At 28.3% G+C, this 27512-nt stretch overlaps 1 protein-coding gene across 2 annotated transcripts in view; it reads left to right on the forward strand.

Annotated features, from left to right (window-relative positions):
- The window catches only part of LOC107439299 (cell adhesion molecule Dscam1), a 106880-nt gene that overhangs the window by 66008 nt on the left and 13360 nt on the right, over positions 1 to 27512 (forward strand). For both annotated transcript variants that reach the window (XM_087153659.1, XM_087153658.1), the window contains exons 7-20: positions 1969 to 2238; positions 4202 to 4612; positions 5638 to 5799; positions 7375 to 7665; positions 8556 to 8675; positions 11505 to 11678; positions 12000 to 12147; positions 12988 to 13136; positions 13954 to 14085; positions 17447 to 17608; positions 20112 to 20182; positions 21482 to 21719; positions 27095 to 27193; positions 27321 to 27506. In XM_087153659.1, coding sequence (XP_087009785.1) covers positions 1969 to 2238; positions 4202 to 4612; positions 5638 to 5799; positions 7375 to 7665; positions 8556 to 8675; positions 11505 to 11678; positions 12000 to 12147; positions 12988 to 13136; positions 13954 to 14085; positions 17447 to 17608; positions 20112 to 20182; positions 21482 to 21719; positions 27095 to 27193; positions 27321 to 27506 — 2613 coding nt within the window. The remainder of the gene's footprint in view (positions 1 to 1968; positions 2239 to 4201; positions 4613 to 5637; positions 5800 to 7374; positions 7666 to 8555; positions 8676 to 11504; positions 11679 to 11999; positions 12148 to 12987; positions 13137 to 13953; positions 14086 to 17446; positions 17609 to 20111; positions 20183 to 21481; positions 21720 to 27094; positions 27194 to 27320; positions 27507 to 27512) is intronic.

Consider the following 27512-nt stretch of genomic DNA (forward strand, 5'->3'; position numbering starts at 1 on the left):
GCATTTTTTTCTTATTGTCTTTTCTAATTATCCATTCATTTGCTCTAAGAAAAGTAAAATCAGTGGATTCTACATAAGTATTATTAAAAAAAAAATGACGCTGAATTGTAAAAAATTGCAAAGTCAAAAGCCCTTCCAAATCCTTATTTTTCTCGACAGCTTACTGGTAAACTTCCTACTAGCAATAAGCTACGCAAAAGAAAGGCTTTTTTTTCCTGTCAGCCAATTTGACGTTCTCATTATGAAATGGCCTTAGGATGCAGAACTCTTTCTTACTCGAAGAGGAGACAAATTCCTTCAGGAAATACGAGCTTACTGTTTCCCATTTTTTATACTTAAAATGATCAATGTTCTACTTCATTTCTGATAAAAAGTAAAACCACAAAAAAGTAATGTTAGGTTCGATGTTGTTTTCGGTAGGTAAGACTTTATATGCTAAGTTTTGATGTATTAAAATATTGTTTGGTTTAGAAATATGTCAGTTTTATTTTAAGTGGAATGAAAATGAAAAAAAAAACATTTAACTATAATAAATTTATAATTATAGAAATTGTGTTTGATAAATATAAATAGCATGTAACGTGGTAAAATTTCACATGAATGAAATAAATAATCATTGCTAATTTAATAAAGAATAGTTAATAATAAATAAAACTGTTAGTTGAAAGGAGTTCTAATTTTTGATAATCAAGTTTTGGTTATGATCGACTTTCTTGAAATTGGTCTAATCATTTTTTTTTATGACTGGTAATATCAGTTTCGGCAAAAACTTGATTTAGACTCAAACAAAGTAAAATATTACAGTGGATAACACTTTAAACACCATACTTAGGTTTGCAGGGAAAAAGAGAAGCAGATATTATAAACAGCTTACATGTGTATTCAACGATGTGATAAGAATAAAATAAGAAATAGAAAACACTAATGAAAGAATAAAGTAAGAATAAGAAAGCACTGCTTGATTAATGTGTCTGATGAGTTAGGTTAAAAAATATGACTCAAGAAACATTTTGATCAACTTTCCACAAATTTTTTAATATTTAAGTTTTTTTGATAATTAATTTTTCTGAAACTGATCTAATCAAGATTTTTTTTAAATAACCTGTCTGATAAAACGTCAGTTTCACAAAATATTGATTTATTTACCAAAGAAAATAACTATATCATCATGATTAATACAATAAACACCATACTTATGTCTGCAGAGCAAAAGAGAAGTAGATTTTGTAAAGAGTTTACTTGTGAGTTCATCAATGTGAAAAAAAAATTATGAAAAGAAGGCACGCATTCATTCACTGAACTTATAGAGTATTATATTGTCTAAAGATTGAATAATTTTGATCAACAGAATTAAGGGGAGATTACGCGCGATCCATCATCCGCAAATGAAAAACAATTGCGAATAATGTCAGAATTGTGTGGTAAAACCTTAAAAGCCCAGCTTTCGTAACCAACAAACCAATGTGCGTCAAATAATTGAACTTAATTTCAGAGAACGACTTTGACCAAAACCACTATGAGGGTTGTTTGATCTCTAACATAACGATTTGCACTTTTCTTTTGAACAAATACTATTCTCATGCACAAATTTAACAATGGAATTTTTAAGAAAAATAAACATTTAAAATGCAGTTATCCAGTTTTTATTTTAATACAAGTGCTTGAATGTGTACGTGCGTAAAATAATGCTTTTTACCGTACTCTCTTAAAGATTCTGAAGGAAATTACAGTGTAAAGTACCGGACGTTTGAGTGCATCCTCAATAGAATACAGTTTACCTCAAAATCCGTTTTACAGTAAAACGTTATACAGTAATTTTTACAGGAATTATTTACTGTGGATAGGTTTTTTCAGGCCATAAATAAGATTCTATGTATAGTTCATTATATTACGCACGTATTGGTCAATGAATGCCCTTTCATTAAACAAATAAATTTTTTAATTAATTTTTCATTAATGTATTTGCAGAAGATATAACAGCAACAATTTTTCCAAAAATTGCAAGAACTGACATCGGTAAAAATGCAACTTTTAACTGCTCAATAATAGGAGGACCAGTGGACTCAGTGATATGGAAAAAAGATATGAAATTCGTCTCTTCGAATATTCGAATTTCCTACCCAACTCCAACTATACTCCATCTCACTAGAGCAGTGAGACAAGATGCTGGGATGTATCAATGTTTTGCCACTAGAGACGTGTTTGGAAATCAAGCAAGCGCTCAGCTGATTATTGGAGGTAAATATCAACGTAAGGAATGTATGTCAATTTAAAGGATAAGTATGAAAAGCAGAATATTGGTTAAATAAAAATGTATATGATAAGGTCGAGACGTAGCTTTGGTTAATCCTTAATAAAGCCGACACTGTAAAAATAGGCAGAAGAAATTACTGTATAAAGTAACGCTTTTCGGGTACATTTTTTATGTAAGTACCGTAAGGTTTACAGTAATATTTAAATAATTAGAGTCATTAAGTGATTTTACGGAAGTTATTCTTGTAGAAATTACGGTATATCAGTTTCGTTGTTTCATAACATGTACCGGTAAGAAAATAATTTTACGGTACTTTTTACTCTAATTTGATGGGAATTTCTTTCACAGTGTACGTAGTTAGCTTAAATGAGTCACTCCGTTTCATAGTACTGTTTCTTTTCAAGTATGACGTGGAAAGACGGGTGATAAAATGAAGGACACGTATATTTACCATGCTCTTGGTACATTCTGCAAATATTCAATGCAAGTACCCTTGGTCATCAGTCACTCTTCACAATTGGAAACTATCCGTCCATAAATTCAATATCATGTTTCTATCAATTTTCATTACATCAGTTGTGGTGTGCTCTTGCATTGCTGTTGGGACTACAGGAACATAAACTTGTAAATGAAACAATCTATGTACCCAACTATGCCAGATGGAAAAGCAAAGATTATGCAGATCCAGTGCCAACAACATTGTAGGAACACATTGCTGTTGCTGGGGCAAAATTTGGTAGAAACCTGTGGCTGAATGGTTGAAGGGAACTGATTTCCTAATGGAATGTGTAAGCGGTCCATACAACTACCCATGTATGGACCAATAATCTATACAGTGCACATTTGTGACATTTGCCATAAACTTAATAAATATATCTATTTTTAATACGACCCGTCCTTAAACGTCATATACTTCAAATAAACAGAGTTTGTAACTGGTTGAATAATTTTGAACTACTCTGTTTCTTTTTTTGTTTTTGTTTTTAATATACCTGTAAAATGTATACTTAATGCATCAAGAGTTAAAAGGAAAATAGAAGCGTCTTTAAAATATTATGAATCATTTTAAAAATCAATCAAATTAACGAACAGATTTCCGTCGTCAAGAATCGGTTCAATATCATTGTTCAAATAGTGTTCGTCGAAACTAATTTCATTTGATGATTTTATGCATCTTTTGCTCTGATTGACATTAATAATGATTTTCATATTGTGATAACCTTTATTAAGGCACTAAATAACAGTTTCCGATCTAAAATGTCTCGGGTTTTAGAATGTCTTTTAAGGCGAGAAATCTAAAATTAAGTATTAATGTCAGCATCTTCTACACATCCTGCTTACATACTTTACTAATCTCATTTTTATTTAAAAACAACTGTATCAGAAGTTATGTCATTAATTTTAAACATTTCAATTACAAGTTTAATAAAAAATCTACTAATTATTTAGATTAACCATCACATAATATAAATGAAAATAAATCAATGTAAAGAAGCATAACAAACATACAACGTACTTGAAAAGTTTTTTTCAGTATCTATTCTGTGTTTATACACTGAAGAATATGTTTAAAGTAAAAAAATTTTTATGTAGATAAGGAGTACCTCATATTGATTTTTTGACCATAATTATAAGATTCAAAGTATCTGAGTGAATAATTAAGTGCTTTTAAAAATTGAAAAATATTTTTTCTACAATTTTAAGGTCTTAAAGTAGGCTTTTAAAATTTCGCATAAAAATACAAATTTATTTTAAATGTACTTGTAGCATAGGAACGTTTATTATATTACCTTAATATGCATAGAAATTGTTAAGCATAGGTATGTCAGTTGATTATACAATTTTTGAATGATCACTGTAAGATACACTGAGAAATCTTCATTTATTTTATAAAAGTATTTATTGGAAATATATGCCTCTAGTATACATATGCGTTTTCCTGTTTAGATGTTGCACCTAAATTCAAAATGACATTCCCCGAGAAAATAGTTCGATCTGGTAGTTTTGTGTCCTTGATGTGTGTCGCAACGGGTAATCCAGTTCCTCAAGTTAAATGGTCCATGGACAATATATGGCCTCTTTCTACTCGTCCTGGAGTTTTGGTCAGCACTTACTTAAGCAACCATGGAGAGGTTTTTAGCTATGTCAACATTACTTCTCTAGACATAACTGACAGCGGCCTCTACTCCTGTGAAGCTCTTAATGATGCCGGTAGGACAGTCCATTCTAGAAGACTAAATGTTTTTGGTAGCCTCTTCATCCGACCTCTCAATAATTTAAGTGCTCTCTCGGGAGAAGAATTTTCAGTACTCTGTCCATTTGGAGGTTACCCATTTGATAGTATCATCTGGAAGAAGGGTAAGCAAGTATTAATTATAATTATGAATAATCGATGCAGCATATATATTGTGCAGCAATTCTGTCTCAATTGTACAAGAATTAATAAACATCACCAGTTTCATTTATAAAAAGTGTTGAATTTTATTTATTTAAATATTTTTACTCTTTAAGTATTTAAAAGTGAAATTTAGTTTTCTAATTTACTGAAATTTTGTTCATACACTGAAAAGAGTGTAAAATTAGTGTGAAATCATTGTACACAAAATTTACTTGTAAAGGAGAATTGATTCATGCTTCCTGGAAGAGTGTATTAGAAAGCTTAATTCGAAATTAATCTAGTGTTGTAAATGGAAGATTAATTATAGGTTCCATAAGAGATCCATTTAAGCACATAAGTCGAATTAATTAGGCAAATAAGATCTAATTTAAAGGAGTGTTGCTTAGGTCGACAAAGTTTATTCTTGCATGAGAATTCTATTTTATAAAACCTAATTGTTTTCAATTTAAAGTGCAATTTTAAGGGGAAACTGAGAATATAACAAATTCTGGCTGTGTTGCTGAAACTTTATGTAAAATACATTATTTTGTTTTTAAATTTTTATTTAAATGGAATTTATCTACTCTATTTTTAATTTACCAAGTTTGCAATTTAAAATATTAGTTTTTTTTTATTTATTTACTTTATTTATGAATAGATTTCATTTTATGATATTTTCCAAAACCAGTGCAGGATGGATCAAGCATTATTATATATTATTTCATTTGAATCAATATTAATAGCATGAAAACGCTGATTGTTTATTAGGACAAAAAAAAACTTTTTCATTTCCATGCAGGAAGCATAAACATTTTATGAATAATATTAAACTTCTAATGAAAGAAAATCTAAATGTAGAAAGCAAATTTTTGTTTTTTTATTGCGTATTAAAATTGCAATAGAAAGGATCCGAATTTAATTTTTTAGACTTCAAAAAGATATATTTATGTATACTATATATGACAATATTGGATCAATTTGAACAGAATTTTTCTTTTGTTATTAGAAGGCAGACTATTGCCTGTGAACCAAAGACAACAAGTGTTTCCAAATGGAACTTTAAAAATATCAGAAATGCAGCCCGGTACAGATGATGGTATCTACAGTTGTGAAGTTTTATATAATCAAGGTATACCTGCCATAAGAACGTTTTCCATCGTTATACGAAGTGAGTTTCTCTGCTTAATCATCTCTGTTAGTTTACTGCTTTTATAATGGTAATATTTTCTGGTGATATTTTTTGAAAATGAATAGAAGGACTCATTATCTGATTTAAATTGAATTTATTTTAATTATAAGAATTAAAAAGACAATGTAATATACAAACAGGTACATTCTTTTCGAAATTTTCGTAAATTCATAAGACAATAAATTAATTTTAAATAATTAAAATAAATTCTTCGAAATTTTTTTTTCAAAATTTATCTTGAAAACCTTACCAATTTAATGTTCGTTTCTTAAAGCTAGAGTATTTTCTTCTAATTTTGGGAAAGGCCGGCTTATACTAAATGAAAAAGTTGTGTTAGGTTTTCCTTTATTTTGAAATTTTGAAAGAAAAAAAATTGAGCTTTCTCCACTTTTAGTTTGGTTCTATTTTCTTCAAAGCCGGTGCATGCAAATTTTTAGATCTAAAAAGTCAATAAAAATTTTTTGGTCAGAGCCGACTTCAAAAGAAAATATCTAACATAAAGGTCATTTTTGGGCATTTCTACGATGAGTAATAAAAATTAATAAAAGGATTTATGATAAATAGCGGAAGTTTTTGCGAATTTCACAGTTTTTTTTCTTGGAGAGTAAATTTTAATTTTGTATTGAGATACATTTTCATTACTGTCACTTTCATTAATAAGCATACTTCAACTGTTGAAATAGTATTTCATTTTCCTAATTCTGTAAATAAATAAAATTGTACATCAAAAATAATTATTTCATATTAAAGAAAAATATCTCAATTTTTAATAAAACAAATTTTGAACATTTACTTGCAAAAAGATATCCATTTAAAATATTCAGCTTTCCCTGAGCTACGACAAACTAAAAATTACGTAACATAATTTCTTGTGACTATCTTACCATAATCCACAAAATTTTTGCGACTATCTTGCTCCTTATTCTGATAATTAATGTGGATTTATGGTTGTTCTAATTTTTATGAGTTTTTTTTTTCATTCAATACAGTAGTATACCCGGTCTGAATTTTACTTGACGTGTTTGTTTCCTACGTACAACGTATTCAGATCATCCAAATATCCCCAGATTAATAACCAACAATGTTAACCATTATTGACCATGTTATAAATACGATGGTGTACCATGTATCACACTATCTCATAGCAAAAATTCCTCTCATAGATTATTTCAGAATAGATAATTTAATACTACACTTTCACAATTAATTACAATAACAAATTTAAAAGTTAATAAGCTATATTACTTGTGTCATAAATTCAGAAGTCCCATTTTGCTTGCAACCAGAACAAAATATCAACTAAATATTCTCATACCAATTACAAACAAGACTAACTATTATTGACCATTTCAAGCATACGTCGTATTTAAATAATAGTTAAGTCAGATAAATAAACTTAATTTTAAAAAAATATCATTCTCAATCAATCAGGAAAAGCTGGTAAATGCCAAAGTATTCTAATAAAAAAAAAGTGCTTTTTTATACCAGATTTAAGTTAATATACTTCCATTTCTCCGAAAAATACGAAAACTGTAAGTTTTATTTTAATTACAGCTAAACCAAACATTGGGCAATTTAGCTTTCCCGGTAACCTTCACGAAGGAATGCGGACAGCAGTAACTTGCATTGTAGTTGCCGGTGATCCACCAATTACAACAAGATGGCTAAAAGATGGTTTGCCTTTAATTGAAGAAGAGTTTGATGCTGACATATACTATGGTGGAAATGGGTTTGTGTCGACCTTGACACTAAATACGTTGGCGTTTAAACATAACGGTGAATATGCGTGCATGGCGACAAATGATGTTGGATCAGGATCATTTTCTACTCGACTGACAGTTAAAGGTATGTAAAACCTTAAATACTGATCTTTTTCGATTTTAAAATTTAGGAAATAAATTTAAGAAAACATTATTCCTGCAAAGGAACAAGGTCAAATGCTTCACTATAATAGTTTTTACATTAAAATTAGAATACTTACGTTCAATGGAAATTTCAAAAAAAAAAAAATTAATTTCGATAAACAAAATAATATTTCATCAAAAATAGACCAGAATAACTTTTTTAATTTTTATCCCTTTTCGATACTTATCTATTATTCCTCGACCATTATAACAAAACCTGAAAAAAATGAAAGTTTCAAATGAAGTGGTTCAAATTTAAATATTTCCTCATCCATTGCACGCAATAAGTAATATTTTTATTTTGCCTTGTTTTAAAGGCTGTAAAAATTAAATTTGAAGGTACCAAAATGACTTTATGAAGATTAAAAATTGGTCAAATCAACGTGTATGTCGGCGAAATGGTGCAGTGGTGTACACAGCTTTTGTACCGTGTGTTTAAAAGCTTTAGAAATTCAGTAATTCAAGTATCTAAATGTCAAAAAGTATATAACTCGTCATTTTTATTCAGTCAAGTTGAGATCGTTTTTAGCCCTGTTTGGCCTCATTCAAGCTTTATAGAAAATAAAATATGAGAATCTGATGTGAAATAAAAACTTATAAAACAGCTTGGAACATTTCCAAGTAAATCATCTTTGAAATCTCCTTTTAATGGCATTCAAAACTGAATTACAGCTATTTTAAGCGAAACTAAAAGACATATAAAAAATAATAATATTAATAAATTTGCTTGCTCATTTTTCAATGTTTCATTTATATTTAATTAGTCTGATTTAGTTTTATTTCCCTATAATCTTTAATTCATTCATATTAAATTTGAAAATTTTATTTTAGTGCCACCGAGATGGATTTTACAACCAAGAGACACATCAGCTATTGCTGGGCATTCAGCAAAAATTGATTGTCAAGCTGATGGCGTTCCTCAGCCTCATGTAAGATGGAAAGTAAACTCAAGTAAGAACTCTCATAAAAATTTCCATAATGTCTAAAATATAACAGTTTCGAAGTGATTATTGCAACCAATTTAAAACTCAATTATGCAATTATGTATTTAAGAATTACTTGATTTTGTAACATTTGTATACCGCAAACGTAGTTATAAAAGGTAACATAATTTTGGGAAATGGAGTTATATTATTTAAGTTAATCGAAAGAACGAATATTCCATGAATATACAGTCCCACTCTAAGGAAGAAAGTATGGTCGAAACTACCAGAATATGGTTAAATTTACCGCATGACAACACCAAAAAGCTCGTTGATTTTTACCGAAGAGCTTTGGTAATGATTTTGGTTCAATTTACCATAAAATATACTTTTATGTTGTGTGATAAAATTTAGTAAATTTGGCAAAATTTAGTAATTCTATCCTGATTTCTTGGAGAATGACATAAAAACCAATCGGTTAAATTTACCTTTCAGTTATCTATTTTCGTATTATTATTTTAGAGGTTTGTAAAAAGGACTACAATTTTCAAACCCATAGTTTCTGGTTAATCATTAAAATATGAATGAAAAATTACTAAGTGAATTTTTTCATAAATTGCATTAATTTTAATTTCTCGACTAAAAGTCTAAAATGTTTTTTTTTCTCTATAGAACTGTCATTATTATACAGCACGATAATTTAATCAGAATTTCTTTCTCGTGGTAAAGATTGTATAAAGATGAATCACCGAATTAGCTAACTTTAGAAACACTTGCTCAAACTAACTAATTGAAAAATGAATTTATTATTGAACAAATGTCTCTTGAATTTTATATTGAAACTAAATTAATTTATTTACCGAACAAAGATTTAATGCAAGTAATATACAATATCTCAAAACTATCTTTCACAATACCATTTTTTGAGTTCCGTAGCATTTACAAATGTTTAAATGCGTTCAATAAAGGTTTACTGTAAGTTCATTTATGTTATTTATAAAGAAAAAGAAAATGAGTCTTTGGTTTCTTAGTTTCCTTTGCTTATTTTATTCAGTTATTACAAATTAGACATTTCGTTTCCTTTCAAAAAAGTTGATTAAACTAGTTTTTTTTCAACTTTAATTACCATTTTAATAAGCTTTAAATTCAGAATATAAAATAGCAGCATATTTATTAGTTATTTTAGCATGAGGGAAAAATGATTTCTTTCAGAAAAGTAATCTTTTTTAGATGCCAAAGAATAATTTGAAAGGAATTAAAAGACGTAGACTAAAGACTTCAGACATAATACTCTTATGAATTTTAAGCCTAAGGGAAAGATAAGAATAAGAAATCAATAATATTCATTACTTCTAAGGCTAATGATCAGGTTTTGTTTGCTACAGCATTTTTACTCTCAACTGATGAAGAAAATGATGCTGAGCGTAATCATTTAAAGATTTTCTTATATGGTTTGGTAATGACAGTTTCTTTATTCGTGCCTTTGATAAATGAGTTTGGGAGATAATTTCAAATTTGTGAATGGTTTTAAGTTACTGAGCTGCAATAAAAAGATCAATTTTATGACGAAAACGCATAAAAATGCTTTATATTATTTTCGAGTTTGAAAGTTTTTTAGCTTTGTTCATTAAATATGCGTTAAATAAATGGCGTTGCTACTATATTGAACATCTTTATTTCATTCCTAGTCTTATTTTATCATTTATGTTTAGTTTAAAAATGATCGTTAAAATTGACAATGGCTTTCGAATATGAGTTAAAAGATTCAGTACTTTGAGAGAATTTATTGTCATATCTTTTATGTGGGCTTTAGAGAAATGTATTTTGTTTCAAACTTAAATTTCATCGCAATAAAATGTCATTGAATATTTACTTTTATACAGCAGCTATTGATAAAGTGTCATACAAGTGTGAATGCTATCTTTTGGACATTTTTTGACATGTTAAAGTTGTACTTTGCAAAACTTTACTTTTAAATTCGAATAAATGATTAAAAACTTTCGATTAAAAATTTGGAATACAGAAAAATTATTTTAGAAATTCTTAAATTATTTTCAAATGTAATCAGAAAAAAAACCCTGAGAATGAAAATATTTTGTCTCTTAAAGGGTCATACTTTATCCCTGAATAGGAAAAACATTTATGCTTAGCCTAGTGGGGATGGTTGTTTAAAACAAGATTTGTTGTCACCATTAAATCTTTTGTAAAAAGTATCTAAGTGAATAGTTTGTCAAAAAAATTATGAGATGTGGTACATTATGGTAAAATTCATGGAAATGGTAATGCAATAGTAACCCATGATCATTAGTGTCATGTTCGTCACTAGATAGTGCCAAACATCTTACTAGTGTAATAATATAGATAAATACTACCTGAGTGCTGCTGATAGTCATTCACCCACGCTCAGCTGATTCAGCAAAACTCGATTTAGTAATTACCATGAGCAACTCTCAGAGAGTCCTGCAATAGACCATGTAACTACTCAAGCTGCCATATTCGGTATGATTGACCATGCACCATAGATGTCACACTTTGATGCCAATTCACAATGATTTATGGTACAAACATAAATCTAAAAGTTTGTCTTAACATTTTTGACATGTCTTCAACAGGCATAGCCAATAAAATGTCTATCCCATTATTGATCTTAGGAATGATTTTCTTAGATATAAGCTGACCCAAAACCTGTAAAAATCTTTTCTTTTTATTAAAGTTAATAGATGTTCAATTAGTTTGTAATTTTGAAGTATTTAACAAATGCCAAACTACGAAATTTTACATTTATATCGCTTTATGTTATACCTTGCTAAGTGTAGTTTGGAGTCCATTAGTTGAAGTATTTTTTTTAATCATTTAGATGCGTCTCCAGAAAATTTCAAGACAATTGTGAGCAGTTCGCATGTTCACATATTAGTTAATGGATCACTGAATTTCAGAAATGTTGAAAAATCTGATGAAGGATCTTATCTTTGTGAAGCTAATAATGGAGTTGGAACAGGTCTAAGCACAGTGGTCCGATTCACAGTTCATAGTAAGTAAAGGTAGTTTATATTAAAAGCAATTATTGCTATTGTTTATAAATTTATGTCCAGATTAAGCAGTAATGCCCCAACACCAAGTTTTTTTCAAACTATGGAATTCTAACTACAATTTCATCAGAATATTTAGTGTGGATGTTTTTTTACTCTCTTTGGTTATCCTTTACGTTAGAATTTATTAGATTTCCGTTATGGTTATATCCAAACTTTTTTCCCCTGGAAAAATATTAGCATTTTAGTGATACAAATCAAAAAAAAAATTGTGCGTGATAGTATTTTTAAACAATCAAAATTAATCTTTATTTTTATTTTAGGTTCACCCAAATTTGAAACAAAGTTCTCTACTTTAACAATAAGAAGAGGTGAAAAGGTGAAATTAAACTGCATTTCTAGTGGTGACATCCCAATGACATTTACTTGGCGAAAAAATGGAGTTATAATTGATTTATTATCAAAACCAAGGTATGATAATAACTAGCATTTTTTAAATAAAGTAAAGTACTAGTTACATTGAAGCATAAAATACATAATATATTTATATTTAAAAAGAAGAAAAATGACATATATTGTAAAAAATTCTGTATGAGACTTTAGCAGCACTCGGGATTCTGGTGCATTTTAACCGTAAAATCAATTTTTATCGAAACATTTTACTGAACAAAAAATCTAATATAATTTATCATAATTTCATCCATAATTTCTCAGTAATAATTACCATAAAATCACTGAATAACTTTAGCTAAATAATTATTACTATAAAAATTACGGAATAATATTTTACGATGAAAATTGATTTTAAAATGAATGAATTGAAAATGGATGGATGATGCTCCCTAATTACCGGTTCTTCATACCGTAATTTGGTTCGAATTTTTTTTTTTTTTACAGTGTAATAATCCAAAACAAATAAGCCAGTTTTAGTAAGTCAACAAGTTTTATTAAGCATCGGTAATTATTTCTTTTATTTTATTTTCGTATCTCGTGTATTACAAATGCAAAAGTTTCAGAAAGAAAAATGCTTGCAAACTAAAAACTTATATTGAAATCATTAAAGTAATCCACAATCTCGCTTTCGCTTACGGAATATTTTACCTTCATCAGTCAACTCTAAAATTTGCGTAATATTTTACTTCTATCAGATTCTTTTATTTCCATGAGTGTCACACGTAACGGTACATATTTGCGATTGATTTACATAGATGAAACCTAAGTTTACTTCCTTTCTTGCAGTATTTCCCTTTTATATCCACAATTTCTGAATAATTCAATCTATGCTACTTTTCCCTTCTCGAACCTTATCAGGTACAGTCAGCAGTTGCAAAACGTCAGGGGAGGAGAAAGTGTGGATTTGATTATCGAAAAAGCTGAAAGGGAGGACTCGGCATCCTTTACATGCACGGCAATGAATGACTTCGGAGAAGATTCCATGAATTTTCAATTAACCGTCCAAGGTAAACAGATTTTGAAATTCAATCTCGTCTCCCGTTGAAATTCCTGTGTCGATACGTCCGTTTTTTACTTTTTGATGTAACGCTTGGTGCGTCAAATGTAACAAGGTGTATATCCTTTAATCAGAGCCCCAGAAAAATTTACGAATAAAATCGTTTCCTGAATTTATTCATGGTTCAGGAATGTTTAAGTATACTGATTCGTTTATAAATTGTACATCTGAGTTGTATATATATATATATATATATATATATATATATTTCATATGGATACTTTAAAAGTTATCAGCCATAAAACCAGCAACTTTACATATACTAGGAAATATTTTGATGGACATCATTAAAATTTACAAAACCTTTGAAGTTTTGAATATAATAAATCTTTTTCCCCTATGGAGTTATTTATTTAATATGATTACAAATAAAAATTATGCATTTATGCCTGAACTAAAAACATAAATTTTCTACCTCTATAACAACTTGAAATGGTTATTCTCTGTAAACACGAACTTGAGATTAAACTAAATAAACAGTTAGTAATGTTTGATTATGTTACTTATAATTTCTGTTTATCATTACTTTGTTTCAAATAGTTAACCATTTATACTAATTTTCAGAAACTATTAAAAACAATAAATTTATTTATGTATTTTTAAAGCAGTATTTATTTTTGCACATCTCTTAAGGAGTATCTAGAATTTCATTAAAAAAAATTTCAATTACATTGCTTTGGTCTTTTTTTCTTTAACATTTTCTATTTTAAAAGTAATGAACGAAAGCGTTTGAATGAACAATGAAAAAAATCTTGATGTTTATATAGATGTTCCTGACGCTCCACAAAATCTTGAAATACATGACGTTAGCAGTAGATCAGTTAGACTGACATGGAATCGTCCATTTGATGGGAATTCCCCGATTTTACGTTATTCCTCTGCTTGGAGAAAAGTCGATGGTAAGTGTAGAGTTTACTAGTTTGAGCCAGTAAAATAATATTTAACCTCACAATTCATAATTTATTAATGATTTAACGTGACTTCGTTTAGATGTCTTTGCTCTTCAAAATTCCTAAAAAAAATTTTTAAATTATTCTTATAATAATATATAACCAATTTAAATATTTAGAATCAGCAAGCAATGCCCTCTCAGGAATAGAACTTTCACATTTGACAGCTCAGCAATTCGTCAGCTAAATTTAATTAATTTTGAGAAATGTTTTGTCATGAAATCGCGAGGTTTGTGACAAAACGCGGACTCTCAAATATATGATGAAAATGTTTCCTCAATTACGGAACCTCATCGCAGTGATTTGTGGGAGATTGTTAGTCAGAAAGAAGACTAGGCGATCGAAATAAACTGACCGCACTGTATGGTAGTCAAGGAGTTGACCTTGTACCTTGAAGGTTACAGGTTCGAATACCGCTGCAGATGACGTGTAATTTATCTTTGTGTTATATAAGTCTTTCTTGTGTTTTTTTGTACGACATTGACCCATTTAGCTGGTGCCCACGATAAAATTGTTATTAGGAAAGCTAGATACATAAATCGTTTTTTTTTCTTGGAAAATAAAATAAAATGACGAGTTACTTTTTTAATTTTGACAAAAATTTCTTTTCTCAAATAAGTGACGATTGTTATTATGTCACTTTGACGAAATTTGTGCTCAGATTAAATACCAGCAAACTGTTTTGTCTGAAACAAAGGAAAGTTCATGAAATTTTCTTGTTTACTTTTTACACTGCGAAGTTAATATTTCAAATTTAGGGGATACTGATGTTATGGTTATTTTACTTTGCTTTACAAAATAAAACTAGTTAAATCTCTGCAGCTGACACTAGATTATTAAAAAGTACAACAAAACTGCGCCTCTTTTGGCACTAATGATGATACTTATTTATAGTTTAAATCAACAAATTTGATTACTTTTGTTTGCACATTATGTATGTTTTTCTGTAAAGCTTCTCTTATTAAAATAATTCTTCATCTGTAAGTAAATCAACATTCGTAAAATTTAAATATCATTAAAATATGTACAAGGAAATCGTTAATTACTTTCTAATCATTACTAATCATTACTTTTATTTATTTGATGGTTGCAATTATTTTTAATTTATTTATTTTAGCAAATATAAAGCAGTTTGATTAGATTTTATTGTTCAATATGTATCAATCACTAGATACAATAAATTTTTTAATGAATTAATAAAAGACTTTCTTATATTTTTTATAATTTTATTATTTTACATATATTATAGTTTTTAGGAATTTGTGTTTATTTTTCCTCTTTCTCCTAACTACTAGAGCTTACTAAATAAATCTTTTGAATTATTAAGACAAAAAAATTTGCTAATAATAAAACTAGTTGATAAAACTAGTTAATTCTATAGAGCTGATACTATATTATAAACAAGTGTGATTAATAACGCTGAGACTTAATTTTCTCTTGGTACTAATTATGATACTTATTTGTAGTTTAAAACAAAATAATTGACTACTTTTGTTTGTGCATAATGCATTTTTTCTGTAATGCTTCTCACATATAAGATAATCGCTAATTTTTGCTGTAAAACACCAGTTGCAATATTGAAATGCAATAAAAGCATACATAAATAATTCGTTAATGACTTTCGAATCATTATTAATCATTACTTTCCTTTATTTTATATTTCTAACTAATTACTAAATATAAATATATTTTGTCTTTAATTGTTCTATACGCATCAATCACTTGATACAATGAATCTTTTAATTGATTAAACAAGACTATTCAGCAGTTTTCAGGAATTGATGTTTATTTTTCTATTTTTTTCTAATGATTAGAGCTTACTTCAAATTCCCGTTATGTTTTCGACAATCAAGAAGATCATGTTGCTGAATAAGCAATCGAAAAGAATAATTATGCAAATCGCGAGCGAACATGTTTAGAATTTCAAGAAGAGCGCTTTTTGATAATGATACAAAATGATAAATGACTTTTGCAAATGTGGTTTTTCTTTGAAATCTTTCCCAAAACAACGCCACTTGCGGATCAATATCTCCTTGAATAAAAATCATTGCATTATTTTGGGAATCGAGTTTCATCTCAAACTTTGGAGATAAACATGAATAAAAAAAATGAAGAGGCAATCTAGAGTAATAAAATAGCGGATAGCATTCTTTCTTAAGAATCAAAAAATTTTGAAACTGCTAAAAAAATATGTGGATACAGGATTTACAAGCCAATAAGAAATTACCATAGATTTCCTATTTGCATATATGAGATGTTGCACCGGCATTCACCCCCTATTTCGTGTTTCATAAAATTGGACAAGAGTTTTGGACAAAGTATATAAAGAAAATTTCTTAGTTATGCGTCTCATAAATTTTAATAAGATCTGTCATACATTTAAAATCACTATATTGTTTAGTTTTAAAAGAAACTGAAATGGCATTCTCCGTAAGAACAGAATATTCTATGTTGCTGAAATATTTTAGGCAAGTAACGAACATAAAATGTTAATTATGTGTATTTTTCTACAGACAAACTTAAACTATTCTATGACTATTTAATATAAACTAATATTTTTAAAGTATACTGTCTAAAATATACGCATCGATGATCAGGTATTTTTATAGCTTGGTAGTATTAAATATTTTACATAATAATATTAATTAAATAAAAATTAAATGCTAAAAATAGCTTAAAAATAAATACTTTAATAGAAAGAACTTTTATGAATTAAGAAAATAAATATTTAAATACTTAAAATTACTTATATGAATAAAAAAATACTTAAATATTAAAAAAAAAACCTATTAAAATTTTTTAAAAATTAGCAGCAAAACAAACAAACTTACAAATGTAATTTTCTTTTGAAATTAATGTATGTTTAATACAACAATACTTTTTACAATCCAACAATTGCATTAGCTAATTCATAATTATTCCAGTTAATATTTCGATTTACTTTCATGAAACAATTTTTAATTTTTGTCTGTTTCCAGGAAATACTTCTTAAATTTACGAATTTGACACAAATTCACTTATAACTTATTCAGTATAATATTTCTTTCTTATTTTAATTGAGGTACTCTTCCGCAAGCATATGCTGCAAAAATGAAATAAATTTTTGAATTCTAATATTTAAGTAAAACTAATGATATTAATTTTGATTACATTTGTGATTTAAGCAAAAATGAAATAAAACTTTATTTTTTAAACATAAGAATAATTTTAATATATATTTATTGTTAATATAAGTTTAATGTATGTAATATATTTAACTTCTTAGGCATATTTGTTTTTGAAAATTTAATCCTCTAATTAAAATTTTCAGAACAAATCTCAGCAGAACCATTAACTGTGCCAGGGGATGAAACAGCTGTTATCATAAGAGGTCTAAACCCAAAAACTCGCTATTTTTTCCGAGTAAAGTGCGAAAATGCTTTAGGAGATAGTCAATATGGAGCTGAAGTTGCCATAACAACTCTGGAAGAACGTAGGTATATAGCATTTCAATTCATTTTATTTACGCATATTAAATAAAAAAAACAATAAATATATCAATGCATTTTTAACTAAAATAATTTAGAATTAAATCGAAAATGCACGCAATATATTCAAAAATAAATAAGAATTAATTATGAATGCAGAATTGTTACAACAAGAATTTGGATAACTGATTAAACAATACAGTGTGTGCTGTGTTAGTACGACCTCTGTTAAGGTTACTTTTCAATTACAACAACCCATACATGAAGTCCTATATGCTGTTCCATTGAAGAAATATTATTTTAATGCCCAATAGAGCGTCCAAACTGAACCGTTCTTTCCAATATACTGACCAAAATTGTGTTTTGTTTTTTTCTAATTCCCTTAATATTTCTCCAAAAAAACAGCTGTTAAATATTTTTGAACTTTCAAAGCTAAAATTTTTCCATTGATAACGAATAACCCTATAATAAAAGTTTCGAGAAAACTATTCAAACATTTTGACGTTAGAGTTCAGTAATGAAACATCTTAAATTGAAACATCTTGAATTCTCTATATTTTATAGAGAACTCAAGATGTAATAATAGGTTAATAAAAGGCAGTAAAAGATAATGATTAATAGGTTAATAAAAGGCGGCCCTGTTACTCTTTATTCATTTGAATGAAGAGTGACATGACCGCCTTTTCTTAAGCTATTTCGTAATGGGCGTATTCTGTGGACAAAATTGTCATTATTGAGAATTTGAAGCGTATGTCGAATTTAGAATTCGCATTTTTCTGTACAAATATAACCTTCCAGAACTTCTTTTCAAAAGGGTAAAGACTAAGCATAATTGTATCACACTGTCCTAATAAAAATGACTATATCCATAAGCAAAAAACTGGCAAAGGTTTATTCAACAACTATTGTATAATAATCATTAAAAACAGTAACTTATCAAAAGATCCTGACGTAAGTACAGGTGAGAGAATTATGCTAAAAAATTAAAGAAAATAACGTTGTCAGGCATTTGTGGTCCTGCGCAGACGAGCAGACTTTTCTATACGACTTTTTTCCATGAAGTGAACAAGAGAGATGATCTCTAAAAATACAATAAGAATATTGTTCAATCTGTACAATAAAGTACACGCTCGCTATTTTTATGGCCAATCTACTCTAATCTACTCTGAAATATTAATTCTATGGCCAATTTTGAAATTTATTTATAAAAAATATCCATTTATATACCTATAAGACAAATATTTTTTTTTAAAAATTGTTTGTCGTAACTTTTTATTTTTTTATTTTTTGTGACATAAAAATATTACCATATTTTTAAAAATTTCAAATCTAATTTTATAAATCATCGATCGAATTTCCAATTGCTATTTTACTTTGATACCAATAAATTATTGTAAACGTCATAAAACATTTTTAGCTTGTAAGATAGAAGGCAGTGAAGAAGGATAACCTTTCACAGAAAATAGTAATGATTATATGTCACGGGTATAAACAAATTCAACTGTTGGAAGATAAAAGCAGGAAAAATAAGACAAAAACTCCTATCTCCAGGATATCCATTGTACCATTTGTTAAGTGACACTTTTTACTTCTTTGATGTCAAGTGAGATAAGAATATAGTTCCTACTAAAATAATGATAACAGCCTTTTTTATACCTGATATTGTTTAACTCATTATATTTAAATGTCACTTTTTTATTATTGTTAAGTGCCACATTTCACTTCTTTGGTGTCAAGTGAGATAACAGTATAGTTCAAACTAAAATAATAATAATCCTTTTTTATTTCTGATATTGTAACGTAATTTCGTTCGGATATTATGTTAAGATAACAATTTATTTAACTTGGGAAGTTCGAAATATTCAAATTGCATGCATTTTTTCCAACAGAAGAGATAAATTTTAAATATTTGCTCCCCCAACAAAAAAAAATTGATGCTAATATTTCGTTAAAAATACTGATAAAGATATTTTCATTAAGAATACTACTGCATTTCTACTTGTTCAATAAATCATAATTTTTTTTAAATAGCAGATATTTTTTAATGTTTCATTGAATGCAATTTCTGAGTCATTGAAGACTATCAACAGATTTAAAAATACAAATTTTTTTGTCTGTGCCACAATATTACTGTGGAAAATGCACTGAAGTTCAAAGCACAAGAAATTGAAATGCTAGAAAAAACACATGTAACTCTAAGCCCGAAAGAATTGCTGCAGTTTTATAAAAAATCCAACTTGCAAATTTTCTATCTTCTATGAAATATTCCTTGACCAATTGGTGTGACTACGTCTCTTCAAATTTTCGACATTTTGGCACAGAAGTCTAGAGACCGTGCAAAAAATGCAAATTATTCGCTTTCGTTTGATATAGAGATGTTTGAGAGTAGTATATTTTACTGGTAAGATAATTTATTCATCAGTATAATTTGAATAATCAGTAAATCGATGTTTTTTAAGCAAATCTGCTGACAGCTGCTGAAGTTACAGTTAAAATTTTATTTTACAGCACCAAGGGAAGCTACTATAGGAGTTAAAGCTATACCCGTTTCCTCACGAGCTGTCAATGTTTCTTGGCAAGTAAGATCAAAACTATTTTTATTGGACATTTTACTTACTTAGTTATTCAATTCACAATTATCTTTTTAAAAATATTGCTTTTCTTAAATGTATCTAATGAAAAAAGTAAAGGTCCTAATTAAAAGAAATTGACTAATTTTAACGAGATTGACTGATTTTATCAGAGGTCATAATATTCGTAAAGTATGCAAAATGTAAAGCAAATTTATAAAAATAAAATTTAAAATGGAAGATGATACCACAAAAAATGTGGGAAGACAGAGTATCTAATTTTTGACGTCTGGTATCTGTGTTTTTCTGTTTTAGTACTTTACATATTTATGGTTTATTAAAATATTATTTTGAATGCACGAATCTTTCACTTTATTCATGGATGTCGCATTCCATAGCATTCATAATGATACCAAATATAATTCTAGAGAGTTCAAATATAAAGTAACCCTATTAGAATATTCTAGCATATTTCAAAATGTATTCCATCAAAATCATTTTACTATGAAAATTTGGAAGCTATGCTCATGTATTGGTACCATGCGTTACAATTCAAAGAGAACTGTTATTCGTTTGCGTCTGCTTGCTAGTTAAGAAATCTTATCGGTTCCTTTTACTGTTTATGAAATGCAGCAAAAAATTATTACACTTCCAGAAGGGTTTAGGACGCAACGCTAAATACTAGAATATTTAGTGGAATTCTCCATTGAAATATCGAAAAAATGAAAAACTGCTACTGCTAATATCTCAACCATTCACAATCTCAAAATTATCAATTCTTAACATAGTTGGATATTTTGTACACTGAAACCAAATGCAAAAGTTAGGTTTTTATTGTTAATACTGTCAGTAAAGTCATTGGCTTTATTAGCATTAGCTCTGTTGTATTTTATGATTTGTTTTTATTCAAAATAATCAAACATTCTGTGAATATTAGAGCATAAAATTCTGGAGCAATGTAAAGTATTTTCCAGTTACTAATTTAAGAATGAAATTACGTTTTGACTCATTTACTTATCTTAGCTCATCAATGATTTAACAAAAAATTATGATTTTTGAAGAAAGAGAAAATTTGAGCAAATATATCAGAGTTGCCTTCATTATTTAATATGTTAAGAAAATCTGTCTTTTTTTAAAAAAAATTGCAACTTCATGTGAATAAAAGATGTTAAATCAATAAAAGAGGACTTATTTACAGGCTGCATGTTACTCTAAGCTAGTTGCAAAACACAAGATTTATCTTATTATTTATTTTTTCTAATTTCTAATTTATTGTAAAATATATTAATTCATTTAAAAATGTTTTAGAGGCCAATTCGATCTGATGGAGGAGGAAGTGTGGACGGTTTTTATGTCGGCTTCAAAACTAAAGGAAGCTCTGAAACCTACACTTTTAAATCTGTGGTGATGACAGAAGACATCACGCAACACTATGTTCTTTACAATTTGAATAGAAATACAGAATATATCATCATTGTTCAACCGTTCAATAGTAGGGGAGCTGGTCCTCCCTCAGAAGAAAAAGAAATTAGAACAATGGAATTTGGTGAGTTTTATTTATTATTACTACTGCATGGATATCTCGTAACATTGAAGTGATTTTCAATTAGAATTTTAATTAATAATTTAATCTTATATGGCAGTATTAAAATTTAGGTATTTTCTAGAAAAAAAAATGTTTCTTTATAGTTGCATGCACTTCAACTGATGGACTCAATGAAAAAAAAGAAAAATTATATAGTCTATGAGAACAGATTTGGATGTCTGAATTTATTAAATTATGGAAGGCAATCAGGCAAACACAAACAAATTAGAATTAATAATATTCATATGGGGAATTTCCACCATTTTTTGATGTTTGAAGATATTGAACTGAAGAAAGCAGTCAAACAACCAAATCAGGAAAAATCAGGATCATGTGTACACATACAGGAAATTTCCACATTTTTTTTAAGTTCTGAGAAATTTTGATTTTCGTTTCTGTTTCACAGTTCAATGTTTCGAAAGTTCTAAACTTTCGATGCAAAAAGCTTAAAAAAAAGGCAACACAGGAATGCTTTTTTTTGAAGAAAAAAAAATTGAAAAAATAAGAAAATAGAATTAAAATATAATTATAAAAATTAACTAATAGTTTTAATGTACCATATATGAAATATCTGCCAACAGCCCAGCCTTGGGTGCCCGACTCACCAGTATTAAAAAAACATTAAAAGGAAATATTGATTTTTTTAAGCTTTATTCTTACATTTTTTAAAGATATTTCTCTGGAAATGTTTAAGTTGTTGCAGTAATTATTTCAGTTAATGTTCCCTTTCAAGCTCACAGATGAAATAAAGTATTTATCAAAATATATAAAAATCTCTACAGCTTAATCATAAATTAGAATGAAGGTAAATTTAACCCTCTGAGTGATAACTCCAGCTTTTACCAAACTTTTATCTGCAAGCTTCCCTGCATCAAAAAATCCGTTTCTCCTATTTTATGCGGAGCAGTAAAATGTCAGTATAATTTCTCCCACTCAATGGATCAACGCTTGGAGGGTAAAAATTTATTTTAAATTCAACAAGTAAGATCCTAATTGAAAATTTTTACCCATAAACCAATAAACATTAGGCTCTTTTTAGTAATTTTCACAATTAGTTATTTATAAAAATAATTAAATGGCTAGTATCAGGTGAAATATGGAGAAAAAGTAATACTGTGCAAGATATCTTAAAAATAAATTAAATTTTTAGTATGTTGTATCCGTATAAGAATCCGTTTTGGATAAGGTTTGGGCTGGTTTGATTTTATATGAATAAACTTTTCAAAACTGGCAGATTTAATTGAAACATTCACTTTTCAATTTTATTGCTGCGTGTCAGATCATTGTAAAAAAAATTAAAGTTCTTACTGAGCTTACAAAAACTACAACCGGGACAACAAATTAATAAAATAATTCTCAGAACGGATAATTATTTTAAAAAAAATGCATAAAATTACTTTATTACGCAGTGTACTCGAATTACAAAATTTTTTCAATCTTCCTATTCCCAAATTCTATATATTAATTATCTTTTAACATAAAATCTAAGCAAAGAAAGATGCAATTGAGCAAAAACACTTCCTCTAGATTTAGAGGGAAAAAAACAGCTGACATCATCAAACAAAAGCATCATCTTTAAATGTTGAAAAAATATCAACCAGGTCGAAAAAATGCATAAAACCATTTCCAAACTTATTTGACCCTAAATGAATAAATTTTCCTTTTCCCGGTAATTTTAATTGCAACATTTCTCTAACCATTTCATTCATAATTCCCAGGTCGAATCAATTTCCCAGCATTCTCTGCATAGGCTTCTGATTTGGATCTCTGCATAATGAACCTTTTCACATTACTGAAGGATATCCATGCGGACCCTCCCTAAAGTAGTAAATGATGGGGACAGAAACACAGAGATCTGCCACATTTATCACTTTTGGTTAATAAATCCAGAAGTTCACAGCATTACGCCGACTGATGTGATATTTTCAAGCTCGCCTGGAAAGCGAGATAACTGTGAATGGCGAGCCATTAAAATAGATTACAAGTTGGAATTAAATCTTCGAGCGATGCTAATTAAAAAGATGATGAATTAGCTCGAGAGAATGAAAAAGGAAATAATCTTATTAAGGGGGAATTAGACAATTGCAATGAAAGGAATAGAATTTGCAAGAATAGATACTTTGTAAGAGAGCTAGTTTGGCATGGTCTTTATTTTAAATTAAATTTTCTTCAGATGATATAATTTTTTTGCTTAGTTTTGAATCATATTTTTTCAGAAAAGAGAATATGAAATTTATTTTCAAAAATGAAAGAAAGCAGATCTACACAATCAGTAAATTAAATTTTTTTGAGTTAAAGAGAGTATTTAATCATTTGAAATAAAAAAAAGCGGTAAAAAAGGTGCGGGCTTAACTGTTTTAAAAAATATATTAAAAAATACATTTAAAAAAATATGTTTTAAAAATCTTGTTTTTATCTCATATTTTGTTTTGAAAACTATTAATCTTAAATAGTCATGCTGATTAAAATTATTTCTAAAATTATGTTTTCAGTACCAAATTTACTGAGTTTTTTTAAAAACCAAAGTAATTAACTGGAAATAAGGAATATATTAAGTTCCACAGGAGATGGCGAACAAGTATGTTTTAAAATGTGACAATAACTTTAGTCATGGTATTCACTGTAGAAAACATCAGTTTCGTGTCATTTAATACCACCAAGACAAACTTAATATCTCTAAACATTTAATTCAAAAGTAAAGAATGAAAATTTATTAATAAAACACTCTGTTAACATTTAAATTTTTTAAATGTAAGAGATAACAAAAATTTCTCTTTTTGTTTTAAATATCAACTGAAATACATTTCTCCACCAAAAATTATGTTTTATGTTTAACTAAACTGAGGACAATGACACGGTCTGGCCATTAAAGCTTCAAAACACATTTGGATGTATGCAAAGTTTGCTGACCGATTATCTTTGGTTCGCTGACCGTGAATAGCTGATAAACTAAACTAAATAAGAAATTTAAAATTGCATCCTTGCACTCTTCCTTTGCTCACTGCTTGATAGTTGCAAGAAAGAGAAGATCAGTGCTGATTTAATTGCTGGTTATGCTATTTACTTTGGTGTAAATTGAAGTGATGGCAATCCATCATACTTGTCGCTGATTGTTTGCCTTTCTCATGCGATGATACGACCCAGGGTGGCGACTGATGACTTAACAGCACACTTTAATAATTCACTGCCCGGAAAAAAATCTGGTGAAAATACCATACTTGTATAGTAATAACATGTCTAGTAAAAATTCTGATAATATAATTCTGGTACCAAACCAAAATAATATGATAATTTTTTCTGTTCGAATGTTACTGGTTGACTGAAAATCATGATGGATTTCAAAATTGTAGTTCTTATTATCCCACATTTATTAACAACAGAATACAAAACCTTAAGGTAAATTTAGCAGAATTTTTATGCCCTATTCTTAGGTACCATGGTAAAATTACGAAGTTTTACCACAATTACTACCAACCAGCAGACTAAGGAATCTATATTTTATAATTAATTTTGCAGAAAGTTCTTCGTTAAAAGTTACAGTTCTATTTTTAGCGTTTCCATAGAGCCAGAAACATGGCACATTTTATCATATTCTGTTATTTTTGATCATACCTTTTTCTCAGTGTGAGTGATGGAATCGATATCAAAAGGTTAAATTACTTAACTTTTGGAATTAAGAAGTTCCTCAATTTTTTGCTTATTTTTTATTTTGTTCGCATTTTCTGTATTTCTCTCAGTTTTTCCACATCATTTGTGTTAGCCTTTGCTGTTACGTAAAGAGCTGTTTGACTTCAGTCTTTTATTATTATTTTTTACTTTGTTTTTCTGTATTTCAGAAGAAAATTTAATTTATTTTTTTATAAGTTTTAATTGAATTCTAAGATAGGTTATTTGAACTGATTGCAGTGAAGAAACTAAATTTAATTAGGAAAAAAAAATATTTAGGTGCGAAACCCACGAAGGGGCAAAGTTAGAAGAATGTTTCCCTCCAATACACTATTTCTCTATCTAATAACATGGAAAAACCGGTTTCACTATGCGTGGAAGACTGCTGGTTAAAATACGATTTTTTTCGTGCAGAACCATCAATGGGTTAAATAACATTATCCGACAATTTTTTTTTTTATCTGTGAGGCATGCAATATCCATATGTATGTTTTTGCTTCCACCTATTTTTCAGTTACGTATTTGAAAACGAATAGATGTAATTAGTTTGAAATTGCAAAGTTTTCTATTTAAACGCAAATAAATTAGATGAAATATTTTTGGTATTTTCCAAGTGTAAAAAAAAACTTAACTCAATTGAATAACCATTATATTATCCTTGAACTTACTATTGCAAACTCAAGCATTTGAAGTTACACAATCACAGAATTTTCCATTAAATATTTATGAATTTACCTTCACAAACTCTTGAAATATTTATTTGATTCTTAAAATTATACACCCCATAAAGAAACATTAATAATTATTTATTTCATTTACCTTTAAGCTCATTTTAAAATTATATTTTATAGACACTTTTCTCTTGATTTCTACTATAAACCAAAGGTATTTAAGCGGCACATCACAGCAAATAATTTTTTACATTAAAACCCATGAAACATTGATTTAATGTAAAAAATTATTCCAATATGGTTATACTGTAAAAAATTCCGGATCAAATTTCGGTAAAAAGTAACGTTATTCAGAGTGCCGGTAGTTTTTGGTAAAAAGTAACGTTATTCAGAGTGCCGGTAGTTTTTGGTAAAAAGTAACGTTATTCAGAGTGCCGGTAGTTTTTGATAAAAAGTAACGTTATTCAGAGTGCCGGTACTTTTTACCGTCAGTAAAAAGTAACGTTATTCAGAGGGCCGACACTTTTTACCGTCAATTTTATCTTTATCAAACCATGTTACGGAACAAAGTATCTGTACAGTAATTTTTACAGCAATAATTATCGTAAATCGCTGAATCATTCTAATTAAGTAAAGATTACTGCAAAAATTACAGCATCTTATTTTACAGTAAACATTGATTTTATGGATGATGCACCCAAAGTAGCTATTCCTTATGAAGTAATTTGATCAAGTAATTTTCCATTGTGTACATGCGAGAAAAGTATCTTCTGATTACAGGAAAATCAGAAAAATAAACTAAAATCATATATTAAGTATTAAATTTAAAGCCACTTTATCACCACATCTTAAAAAATACTACTGTGAGATTTACAGAATAACATTTTACTGCTAAAATAAAATTTATGAATGAGGCAACCTCAGCAAATTTCATTCTTAAAAAACATTTCGAATTTGTTTTCCACTTTAATTTTAAAAATTTATTTATTTATTTAACAGATGCACCTGGGATGCCGGCAATTAAATCTTACTATACAACTTCCAAAACAGTAAAACTATCATGGGAGATAAGCGTAACCTCGAACGCTCCTGTTTCAGGTAAAAGATTTGATAGTTATTGCTAACATTTAGTTGTTATATCAGATAAGTTATGTTTTAATGTTTTATAATTCTGATCAGACGTAATTAAATGTTTCTGTTCACTGTTCTAAATGTATTGTTTTAGGATATATTTTGTATAAACGAATGGAAGGTAGTATGTGGCAGGAAATAAAGCTGAAAGGAGGCCACAAAGAATATTTATTCCAAGACCTTCAATGTGGTACAAAATATTACTGCTACGTTATTGCATTCAACAGCGCTGGCAAGGGAAATAGTAGTGAAACGATTTCTGTTAAAACTGATGGAAATGGTAAGT

Source organism: Parasteatoda tepidariorum, chromosome 10, assembly GCF_982258835.1.
Source record: "Parasteatoda tepidariorum strain Cologne lab strain chromosome 10, Ptep-v5.0, whole genome shotgun sequence".
NCBI classification, from domain to species: Eukaryota; Metazoa; Arthropoda; class Arachnida; order Araneae; family Theridiidae; genus Parasteatoda; species Parasteatoda tepidariorum.